General features: G+C 33.7%; 1 protein-coding gene across 1 annotated transcript; it reads left to right on the top strand.

Annotated features, from left to right (window-relative positions):
• The first annotated feature begins 6,511 nt into the window (after positions 1 to 6,511).
• On the top strand, positions 6,512 to 9,407 carry LOC139498288 (small ribosomal subunit protein bS1m-like). The gene is made up of 2 exons (XM_071286651.1): positions 6,512 to 6,954; positions 9,236 to 9,407. Exons 1-2 carry the CDS (start codon positions 6,536 to 6,538, stop codon positions 9,390 to 9,392), a joined length of 576 nt encoding a protein of 191 aa, XP_071142752.1. The 5' UTR covers positions 6,512 to 6,535; the 3' UTR covers positions 9,393 to 9,407.
• Positions 9,408 to 13,170: the final 3,763 nt, after the last annotated feature.

Raw genomic sequence — 13,170 nt, 5'->3', positions numbered from 1 at the left:
GGCTCTACGTCAATGGAATCTATCAATAATCGCTGGGTTTTATCAGAAAGAAAGCTTTTGATCGCGTTGGTTTTTTTTTTTTATCTGTTCAATATTATTGTAGCTTATGGACTATGCCTTTGAAAAGTCCATGACCATGCAGTCCGTTTGAAGGCTATTAAGAATGATTTTGGTGATGTCTTGCCATGAAATTGTCAGTACTCTGTTTTCTTCGACTGATGAGTTGGTATCTTCCTCCTCTCGTTAAGTATAACCGTTAGGCAAATCGACACTAGACGTTAGACGCTTAAATTATCAGAAATAATGTAAATTAAGGAAGACGAATATTTAAAGAAATGTGAACTATTTTGGGGAAAAAATCAATTTAAACAAATGTTTAGGGGACAAAAGGATTGTTGTAAAAGTCTTTGAGTCAAATATTTGTTAACACAGTAACGTCAATGTCAATGTCGTTGTTAAACTCCACATAGGTTTTCTTCATCTAAACGAGAATTAGGCTATTAACAATTTTTTATCAATACTTTGGAGTTCCACCCTTTATTGGTTAAGACTACGTTAGGTCCATACCTCAGAAACTATAAGCAATAGGTCTACCATATTTGAATTGGTTTATAAAATGATTAAGGTGAACATGCCCAACTGGCAGGTATCATCTGACCGTGACCTCATGTTCATGGTTCAGTGGTCAAAGATATTTTTTGCGTTTTTCTCTTTTCTCAGATACTATAAGCATCCAGTCAATTATATTTGGTGTATGGGATGTTTCTAAGGTATACATGTCTGTCTCGCGATAAACATCTGACCTTGACCTCATTTTCATGGTTCATTGGTCAAAGATAATCTTTTTAGAGGGGACCTCGGAACAGACACGTATTGACGGAGCGGCATACTAACTGTTCATTTTGTTCTTCAATAGCTCGCATATCACATGATACATGTATCTTATATAATATTGTACACTTTAATTACACGCTTATCGATTGATTTCAGCTAATGTGCATATTGTAGCAGGTGTTCGATTAACGCCGGGATGTGTACTTAAGTGCAAGTGCAGAAATGTCACTTATGTGTACTTTTCGTGTTTCTCTTTCTCTCACTGGCGATTTTCTCTTCAAAGCACGATTTTTGCACGTTAAATTATATATTAGTTTTCCTCTAGCATATTCTAGAAGATGTTTTATGAAGCTCTCATCTAGTGATTGTCAAGATTACAAACCACAACGTGATATATTAAAAATTATAAGAAGACGGGTGACAACATGTTAAAGAAAATTATTTGCATTGCATATTTCATTCATAATCCCATTACCACAAAACATCTTTTTCCAGTATTACTACATCCGGAAATTAGTAATAACATCACTTAACGTGTACCGTCAAAACTAATTGCTTCCTCTCTGACAAAAGTCGGATAAGATATTAAAATCTCTTCTATACGTACATTCTCAAATTTGAAAGGCCTTCTATAGTAGTCCACTTTGTCAAGTAGTATTCCTCAAAAGTACATGTAGGTAAAATGTTTTTTTTATCAAGTTGAAATAGACACAGTATGTATTTTATTATAATATCATTCAACCCCAGATAGCAATACTTTGTTGGGCCAACATTGATGATTGGTTGGCACAGTTGGTAAATAGTTGGCGTTGGCAGCACAACAAGAAACCGACGTTGGCCCAACAAAACTCAGCCAACACTTATTTTGACACTATTGGCCCCTTGTTGGCCCAACGACTTTCCACCAACTGTCACTTTGGTGTTATTGGCCCAATGTTGGTCCAACATTTTTTTTACCAACTGTTATTTTTAAAGTAGCTTGCCCAACGATATTTGACTTACGTTATCCATTGGTTCAGTGTAAGATCTTCTGACTGAAACTTGGAACCAAATTTATTCGAACTTTATTTGAATGATTCTATGTTATCGTAGAGAATATAGATTGTGTTTGAAGGGCATTGAGGACTTAGTAAAAAATCAAATAATAAAGTCTTCCCAAATAGGACTATTTTAAACCGTCTGTTCCAAGAGCTAGAAAATTCTTAGTATTTTGAATAATTCAAAAGTTTTTAAAACAGTATATTTATAAAAAAAAAAACAACATATCATTGATATTTCATGACAATATTGAAATATGAGCCAACATTGTGCCAACAATATGCCAACGTATTAAGTTCTTATCTCCCCGTATTATACCACAGATTTTTTAATTTTTTTTTAGATATTATTTCAAAGTGCAAACCAAAAAATGTGCTCTTCATTCTCTTTATCTAATATTTTCAAATCTGTGTTGTCATTTAAATATATTTATCTTAATGATTTAATAATTTTATGCACAAACAAAACATACTTAAACCAGCCCAAAAAAAAAAAAAAAATTGAATATAGTATCTGCAAGTTGTTAAACTAATCAACTGAACTTAGCTGCTCAATTGACACGAGTGTAATATCACACTCTCCACATGACAGCCGAGATTGACCTGCCAATATAATATACATTATATACTAGAGATAAATATTTCTTAATACATAACATGAAATGCATGATATACATGTTTGACAGACTGAAGCCATCGTTGGCATACTGCTGTTCGACCAACATTGGTCCAACATAATTTCAAAACTAGACGACGTTGGTAGACTGTTGGCAAATAGTTGACATTGTTGGCAGATTGTTGGCAAATAGTTAACCTTGTTGGCATACTGATGTTGGGCCAACAAAGACCCAACATGTTGGGCCAACTGAGGGCCGATGAGCAAAATGACGTTGGCCCAACATAGTTTTCCAACATTGTTGCCAACAGAATGCCAATATTGGCCCAACACATGTTTGCTATCTGGGACATTTCCATTCTCAATTTTATTACTGAAGTCTTCCATTATAACCCTGGTCCACCAATAAAACAACTAAAATCACAAATTAGTAGAAAAAAGTGCTATGTATTCATATTGCTTGGAGTGCAATATTCCAATAAAAATAACCTTTACTCACAAACCACTGATCTTAATATTATCAGCTAAAATACGACAAGCTCTTTAGAAAAGGTATTACTTGTTGTTTTATGATATTCCAATATTAGCCTGGCATCCGGCCCAATCTAGCTGCGCGTAAGGGACATAACCCCCATTTATGGTTTATAAAAAGCCATTATTACCGTATCACCAGTTTTTTTATTGTGTCATCTCTATTTTTCCCTGTCCTCGAGAACACCTTACTTTGTATGGTCAAGTGGATAACGTAAATATTTTAAGGTGACCTGGAAAACGCGTTAAGTATATTTGATATTGTTTAGAGGAGGGAGTGTATCTCTCTGACATTGTCAGTATCCCTTCTTTTTAAATTTGTAGAAGATCGCCAAATACTTAGAGGAAACAGATACGCACATGTGAAGGCATAAGACAAGAAAACTAATGAACCTGTGTACATATATCTGGCCTTAAATATTTGTCTAACTTTTGCTATAAAATATAACATAATATGTACAAAATTAATAGAAATCCATCAAGTGTCTTGGTTTTTTAACAGTTCTCCCACGTCTCGTCTTTTCACAGCTTAGTACAATTTCCTCTTCCTCAAACGTCTCGCTAACTCTTTCATTGATCGTCATTGTATCAGTCTGAAGAGAGCTGGTCAGCCTATTGTAAATCTCCTCATCTAATGTATATACAACCTGACTAGGTAACAAAGGGGGTATTACACTTATATAAAATTAAGTGGTATATCTCTTTGCATGTCTTCATGAAATTCAAGGCCAGCATTCTCTTTATACAGAATCGCTTTGCACACTTTGTGAGTTTCAAAAACACGTTCAGTAAGACTTCCGAGAGACGACTGGTCATCAAACATGAACGCCACCAAATCATTTTCATCACAAATAGAGTCTAACACTAGTCCGGCGGGTTCATTTGAACTTTGCAATTGATCAATTGTGCGTGGTTCTGTAAGTGACGGGTCTTCAGCAGTTTCGTTGATTCTAATGTCGGTAACAGACAGATCTATCGATGCATAATTAGGTGGGATATTGTTTTGGTACATGTTGAGAGGCATTAAAATGTTAAACTTCGTTGTATCGGCTCTTACGCTTCGCTGTCGTACTCCTTTTCCATATCTCTCCCTAAATTCAAACAATAGTTTCACGTCTTTTTTAGAGATACTGGATGGCTTGTCACGTTGAAACTTTGGAAACTGTTCAAGGGATAGATACTGTTTTGGACTCTCATACTCTGACGTTTTCTTTGATGTTAAATAATTATATCCACAAAGCGATACTCTCTTAACACACTCAACGACACCTGTGACAAAATCCCTTGCACAGTCAAGAACTGATGGGGTTTCTGTTTTTAACCGCAACATACTGTGCAATTGTTCATTAACTTACGTAAGAGCTGAATTAATATCAACTTTCTCAAATGTATTTTGATTCTATACCAGTAATTTGCTCGGAAAGAGACCCCAACATTGTTTGAAGCATATGAACTGACTGTATTGTTTTAGAGGCTGGTACGCCATGTCAAGTCCGACTGGAAGACTTTCTGAATTTGTCAAGTCAGTTAAAACCAGAGTGTCAGCATTTTTAATCATAGAATATTTTAATGTTTTTATACTTGCTACATGGATAAGAATTGTTCTTGACATAATTAGCATCTATATCAAATTTTGCACCCACAAGAACTTTCCTAATTGGATCAAAGCTTAGTTCTGGTTGTAAACATATGCCATCTCTACCCATAGACATACCAAAACGTTTTGAAAGGATGATTTCTAGAAATGATCGGAAATGGCAAAAATGGTTTGGGAAATTCAATGTTGCCTTTTTCAAAGATTTGTCTATTTTTTAGAACATTTAGTATCCAGTTTTTTCGTTTTTTGACCTCTTTATTTTTTTCTACATTAAAGTTCGTCTCCCTTTGATAGTTCTCCCTCCTTTCTCCTGCCCCCTTTCTCCCTGTCTCCCAATACCCTTTCCACCCCTCCAAAATCATAAACGCTAATGATAAAGAACAAAACACAGGGTGAAATAATAATGACGCATCATAAAATATTAAGTGAATTTCTCCTTGGTATATTCAAGCAAGCATGGTACAGTAAAGAAGTATATGGTAGCATACAGCAGCCATCGAAACGACCAGTTGCCCAGATAATGATTTCGGCAAATTGATATATTATTACAATAAGTCGACATTTTATCTCGATAAATCAACTGTATTATCTCAACAAGTCGACATTATGGAAGCATTAAATCGACGTGTCTAGATAGTTAACACAACATGTCGACATACTTATCACGACAAAAGATATATTGTAATTATCACAACAAGTCAGCTTTATTTTCTTGACAAGACGTCATGCAACGGGGTCGATCGAGACGGGTACCATCGAGACGAGATAGGTTAAAAAATATCAATCGAAAATGGATGAATATAATTAAAATTCTTCGTACCATGTAAAAGTGTGAATTTTGGACCCCTTGACCGGGTATACGGAACTTTATTCTTTAAAAAGCAGGTTGACGGGTGTATCATGCGCTCATGGGGCAGCTCAATATTTGCAATGACATATTTTGTTTTCTATTTGTAAGTTTATTGTCATGTTAGAATTGATACTAAAAAATATTTCATAATTTGAAAAAAAAAATTGAATCAAAACAGACTTATAATTATAGTTTCTAAATTGTGATACACTCAGGCTGTAGTCTATATTTTCCAGTGACGACGGAGTATAGGTTGAAAAGTGTAAAGCTAGTGACCGCCAATAGAATATCAAATTGCAACTTCACATAACATTGATTTCTCATAATCATTATTCCATATAAGACATAAATCTGTTCTTGATAAACATGTTTACTTGTACTACACAGATTTTTCAAGCATGACTCGTATTTTGATAAGTAAGGAGGCAGACTGACTTACATTTTGACCATGCCATGTATATATGCGTGCTTCTGACGTCAACAACTTTTTTTTCTGTTTGCCCTTTTTGCTTCTTTTGTAAAGTAAGAACTTAATAAAAGTTGTAATAGCTTATTTACATATCCAATTATATTGATTGATCAATTCTTTACAATATATTGATAAATACAAAAAAAATAGATGAATAAAAAAATTCAGTCGGTTTGTTGATTTTCGTCATGGATTAAGATAAGAGGGAAAAGGTAAACTGGTGGGAAATTGGAGTCGATGGTGCGGCGCTGGTCTTCTTCTATGAATTACCCTTAAATATACACTGATGCAGCTTAATCTTAATATCACTACAAAATTTGTTAAATTTACTCCGCTCCAAAATATAAAATAACATTTCTGCTATCCAATATATTCAAATTCATTTACATACTGTTTATATATCTTCTATTTAAACTTTGCTATTTTGTAGTTTTTAAGACTATCTACATAAATCGAGGGGGGGGGGGGGGGGGGGGGTACTTAATTAATATCGTCTATTGTGGTTTACTTTAAATTTTAAGTTGAGTATGGGTATTAGTTGTTCAATCAACACGATTTGTTATCTTTAATTTTATTGGACAATCTATATGATTGAAAAACAATGGCTGCCTCCATGTTGTCAACAAGAAATTTGTGCCGATTTATAAATTTTCGAAATAAAACTAAGCTCGTGTCTTTTATGTGTTCATCTACAAGTTCGGACGACCCTCCAGCAACACCACAAACAGACAATCAAGCTGAAGATACCCAACATGTTCATAAAGTTGTCCAAGCTTTCGAAAAACTAGACAAAATCGCCCACGACGTGAAGGTCGAAGATGAACCAATCAAGCAAGCAAAACAAGTTGACCCAAATGAGAGCTTTGCTTCCTTGCTAAGGAAATCAAAATTATTGCAGATTGGCAAACCAGCAGGAAAAATTGTAACTGGAAAAATTATTGAAGTGCAGGATACAGATTTGTATATTGACTTTGGAGGAAAATTCCATTGTGTTTGTCCAAAACCAGCAGTAAAGCCTGAGTAGGTGTAATTGTTTAATCATGTTAATGTGAAATATCTTTTAAAAATTCAGCAGTGATAACATAATTTGGCCACAATCCTTTTTTCTAGTCCCAATAATTTTTATGACGTCATAAAGAATATGAATACACTTAACTGTTGACTTCATACAACAATACACCTAATCGCTATTTATTCCATTCCGGATAAGTTCTAAAATTACACAACTTTTTCATCCAGTTGAAGCTATCTGGGACCCTGTTTAAACAATTCACCATGCATGATACTTTATAATGAGACCTGTTTAAACTACCGTAAATACTTCAAACAAAATATTTTTTTACTTCAATTTTAATTTCGAAAAAAGTGGATCATACTATATCAAACTTTCTTGATGATCACTTTCTAAAGTTTATTCTCCCTCAGCTCACTACTGATGACCTCCATTTTTCGGCCAGTGACCCCAAACAGGAAGTTGTATAAATGACTGTTTTTCCCGGAATGGACTAAATAGCAATAAGGTGTATCACTTTTCCATACACCTTATCGCTAATCCCGGCTGACTCGGCCCCTTGAACTTTTGACGCATACAACAATCACTTTTCCATTGTGGCGTCAGACATGTCAGATATTTCGTTTTATGATGTCAAAATTTTACGGGAACCTGTGTGATATCCAGCCATGGCGGACAAATAGCGATAAGGTGTATTGTGATGTCATACAACAATCAATTTTCCATTGTGACGTCATACAACAATCACTTTTCCATTGTGACGTCATACAACAATCACTTTTCCATTGTGATGTCATACAACAATCACTTTTCCATTGTGACGTCATACAACAATCACTTTTCCATTGTGCATGTTGTGACGTCAAAGTTTTACCGTTTCTTTTGTGATGTCCAGTTATGGCGGACAAATATTGATTAGGTTTATACAAATACAAAAAGTTTTTTGATATGGTGCACAAATAATTTTATAACAATACAAACATAATCTCTTGAGAGATTTTTACTGAATATAAATAACATAAACAAAACTGCCATTGCATGCTTTTCCTTTGAACTTCTGTTTTTTCTCTTTGACATGTTTGATCTCTACAATGTTGGCCACATCTCACGCGTTTACTTCATGAAAAGTTGACAGAACTGCATATACTGGTACATGTTAAATTGAGAATATAAATGGGGAATGTGTCAAAGCAACATCAACGCCACCATAGAGCAGACAACAGCCGAAGGCCACAAACATGACCAATGGATCTTCAATGTAACGAGAAACTCTCGCCCCCATAGGCTTCCTTCAGCTGGCCCTTTAACAAATATGTATACTAGTTCAGTGATAATGGACGTCATACTAAACTCTGAATTATACCATGTACACAAAATGTATACACAAGAAACTAAAATTAAAAACTATACAAGACTAACAAAGGCCAGAGGCTCAGGACAATTGTGACGAGGTTAAACATGTTTTTTAAGATCTTAACCCTCCCCCTATACCTCTAGCCTATGTACATGTACATGTTGAAAAAACATGCACAACAAATTCTACATACATTTGTAACATTAAAACACAAAACATGAAGATAAAATATATAAGCACAGGGATCGCACTGGACCTTTGCAATGTTGCAATTTGAGAGTTTTTATTTCATTTAATTTGGTGACAAAAATATAGCTGCAGAACCTCAGCTGTTTGGTTCTAATGTTAATTTTTTACTATTTATATTAATGATTTATGGTCTGCAAATAGTCAAAAAATAACATAAGAACCTAAGATCTGAGGTTCCCCAGCTAACAATAATATATGGCTACTGCCAATTATTTTACATTTTTATGTCAAAACTTTCATTTCTTGACTACCATTTATATTATCGATCTTTGCATTCTCATTCTCATTTAATGAGATTGCGATCTTTGTTTAGTAAATTAAATTGGAAAAAGAAATGTTGTGGTCAGATTTCAACCATCCTTGACCATGTTGACCAGACCTCAATAAATTTGACAAAAATTTTATCATTACATTTTGTAAAGTGAAATAAAGAAAAAAGAAAGTTTATACAAAGAAAAAGAATGTTTATAAAAAGAATTAGAATATTTATACCTCTACATGTATTAAACATATTACAAACACAATCCTATGAAAAGTTGAGAATTTAAATTCAAATACATATTCTGTAATATCTAAACTTGTTTTGTTTACATTTTGTACTTCTATTTAACCAGTGGTTACCATGGTTACACATGTACATGTACACTTATCTATCCAGTTTAAATATATTTATTTTTCTATTTCAGATTATACCACAGAGGAGTCAAAGTGAAATTAGTACTGAAGGATTTAGAAATGTCGTCATCCTTTCTTGGTTCAGAAAAACATTTAACTTTGTTAGAGGCTGATGCTGTTTTATTAGGATTGTTAGACAAACAAGAAAGTAGCAGTTTAAAGAAATGATATATTACTAACAAATGACAGTGTCTACTTTATTTGTAATGAGGCCAATTTTAAGTGAAAGGGGGTGCATGTACATGCAGACTTATGATGTGGGACATTAATCTTCCAAATTATCTAAGGGTCTGAATGGGGGTCCCTTATTTTCTGTAATTTTTCTGGAAAACGTATCCCACTACATCTTAAAAAAAAAATTAGGCCATGTCTCTCTATTAATCTGTATTCTATAATTTTGTTTACCTACATTTATATGCTACTTAAAAATAAGATATACTGTAAATTCAGAAATTATTGCATGCACTTATTATTGCCATTTGACATTTTAAACTTAAATGAGATTTTAATTTTTACGATTTTGAGAAAAATCCTGCTTAATTCCAATAAAAGAATTCAAAATGCAAGTTTTAAAAATTATTGTGTCTACAATTCTGTCGCATTATTTGCAATAATAAAAACCTCACAATAATTTCTGAATTTACAGTAGTGGAATGATTGCAAATGAGACAATTTGCCAACAGAGACTAAATGAAGGAAGATGTCACACAATACAGTGTAGGTCACCGTAAAACCCTTGGCAATGAGCAAAACTCATACCCTATTGTAAGCTATAAACATGATAAAAGACCCAGAAATGAAAAATGTAAGACAATTCAAATTAGAGCACAAACAACCTGATTTCAGTACAGTACAAAATTAAAAAAAAACAGAAAACAAATATCTTGAATATGATATATGCCAACAAATGGCGACCACTGAATTACATACTCCTGACTTGGGACAGGCACAAATAGAATGTGGTTTGTTTACACATTTTTGTTGGTGCCAAACCCACTCCCTAAGTTTAACAAGGGATAGTGGTTTTACAGTACAACAAAAGAACTAACTAAAAACTCAAACGTCATGTAGAAGTTCTATCCTGTTCATTTTATCAAACAAAATTCAGAAAATTCGTATTTCCTTATACTCTGTACTGTAAAATCAAATGAAAATACTGACCTGCTTTGGAATTTAAATAATTATGGTCATGCATTACACTCAAAGTTACTGACATCTAGTTGATTGATTGAATAATTGCTAAACGTCCAGTGGCAAATAGTTCATGCATGTTCAGGATTAAAACAAATAGGGGTTGTCTGCAAATTTAGAAATGCAATGCATTGAAAAACAAATGTTTATTGGATAAGAACAGAAATGTTCCTTTCAGTACACACATACAAACCCCTCAAAGAGTTATTGCAAGTTTCTTAATGTACAGAGAGCATGGCACTTTCTTCACACTAGGCATCAGATTGAACTTGGGCCAGCAACAACTAATTTAAAAAAATCATTTATCTAAGTTGAGGTTCATTCAAGTATTTGTTGATATCTAAGTGAAATGATCTGAACCATAGTTCTAGTTTATAGTTCCTATATACGGTGCAATACGATGACATACAGTTCCAAAACTCCACTTATTCGATATGCATGATAGACAAAGCGTACAAATGTCATTCGATCATTAAAGAGTTTTGACGACTCACTTATGCATCTACAGATAACAATGTTTTTTTTAGGTTTTTTTTAAACACATTAGTGTGGGCACGTTCCTAAAGTAACTATTGTCATCTACACTGTACGCCCCTGGAAATATTAAGCAAATGGCTCAATTTTCGACTCCAATTTTCTCTGAATGTAGGATAAGAGGGTTATATTTGATTGCAGATTCGAATTGACTAAGCTTGAAATCATATTTAGAAAAAGAAAAAATCACCGTGGGATCAAAGCTGTATGTCCTTATATATGTGATCTTATTTAAACTGTGTTAATTTCATTTGTAAAATTGAAGTAAAAGCTTGATTAATTGTCAACTAAAACGACAGTTTAAAATACACAAAAAGACGACAGTAACTGTTTTAGAATATTTATATAAATAAATAAATATATATATAGACGCATTATATTAAATTGGATCGCGGGCAGTCGCCAAAGCGTTGTGCATTTACAAGATTGAGTTATTTCCCTTTTTACGTCTGTGATTTGGGTTTTTTTTTTTCTCTATAATTTCTGGGACTATATATATTATGCTACAGAAACTAACAGAATGGCGTATCGATAAATAGCGCAGGTAAAGTCTCGTTCTAACGACTGTGATGTAGATGTTATTACACTGATTGGTGTAACGGTTTCAAGTCCCGTTAGTACAATACATGATAGTCCCAGATAATTTGCATTTTAATTTATTTTTTATTTATTTTTATTTTTCAAAGTGCACACAATACAATTATACAATATAGAAAAACAGCGATTCTGAAACAGAAATATTGTATAAATCCGTCTCCTCTGTACCTTACAAGATTACAAAATTGGGAAAATAGTGTAAAGCAACCGCTATTATCTAATGAGCCATTTATATTACATACATATAAAAAAAAAAGGAGATGTGGTATGAACGCTAATGAGACAACTACCCACCAAAGTGGATGTAGTCGATTAAAGACGGTCTTCAACCATAAGAAAAAAATCTATACCGTATAGTCGGCTATAAAAGGCTCCACCTTGACAAATATTTAAAAAAAAAATCGCTCAATTTTAACAAAATAATTTTCGAAAAAAAAAAGACGGACATGCTTCAACGACAATCACCGAAATACAGACACATAAAGAGGGTGGTGGGGTTAAATATATGTATTTGAAGTATTTATTCTGTGGTTAGACAGTTACTCAAAAGTCAGTTTGATCGAAAGATGTGAGCAACCCGTTTCTAATTGTGGTCTCCGCTATGAAAATCATGTGTACATGTTCCACAAAATCCAGTTACAATACAAATCCAAAGATTCATAAAACAATGATCACCCGGTTTCAAAAATAAAAAAAATAAAAACTTCAAACGTTTTTTTCAACAATTAGTTTTTGCCTTAATGAGTGTATAATAGTGACATTACAACAGGAAGTGCATGCGGATCTCGACCCCACCATTTGGCAATCCTCGGTAGAATCCGCTACTGAGGGTACGGAATCGGCCGAGTTGAGACGAATGCGACTCCACCTGTCCGCATATACAGAGGCTGAAATAAACTACAGGTAATCTTTTCTGTTTGAAAAATGGCTAGGATTTCACGGGTTGTTTTTACACAGGTTCCTGGTTGTCTCTGTCTTCCTCTGCCATTAAAATCTCGATCATGCAGCCTGTAAACGTTGAAGACTTTGTTGTGCATGATCGCTTTTTTTTAATTATTGCAAAAAATTATATTTTTAATGATTACATCAAATAAACATTCGTCTGTCTATGTATTTATATAAGGTACCTTTCAACTTTTAAGACTAAGATTTAGGATCCTTAAGAAGGTCAACAGCACGTCATGGTTGATTGCAAAAAGTAGACGCATTTTAATCAGCTGATAGTTTTATAGATATATGCTTTTGAGTCTGCGTCATCACTAAAACATTTAATACTTCAATGCATTAAAAAAAAGCGAAAAAAAATAAGATGAAAGATCCACCAGCACACCTACCTCTCCCCGCACATACAAAGAACATAATTCAGATCTAATATTACCAAACTAGTTTAACCTCATTGTCAGGCACCTTCGCAGTTAATTTTGGTACCTCCTGAGCTCATTGGAATTTTCTGTTAGCGGCAGATATCAAACGATTTAATGATAGCGGTTTCTGTTACATTGTTTCACGATTTAAATAGACTTGGATGGACTATTTAGACGTTGACATTATGTATAGACGTTAGCCTGACTTTTATTGAATACTTTGCTCTCTACATTTATTCTGTTTTTTATGTTGTTGGTCT

Source organism: Mytilus edulis, chromosome 12 (genome assembly GCF_963676685.1).
Source record: "Mytilus edulis chromosome 12, xbMytEdul2.2, whole genome shotgun sequence".
Classification (NCBI taxonomy): domain Eukaryota; kingdom Metazoa; phylum Mollusca; class Bivalvia; order Mytilida; family Mytilidae; genus Mytilus; species Mytilus edulis.
Note: the sequence above shows the minus strand (reverse complement) of the source record. Positions and strands in the feature narration are given on the sequence as shown.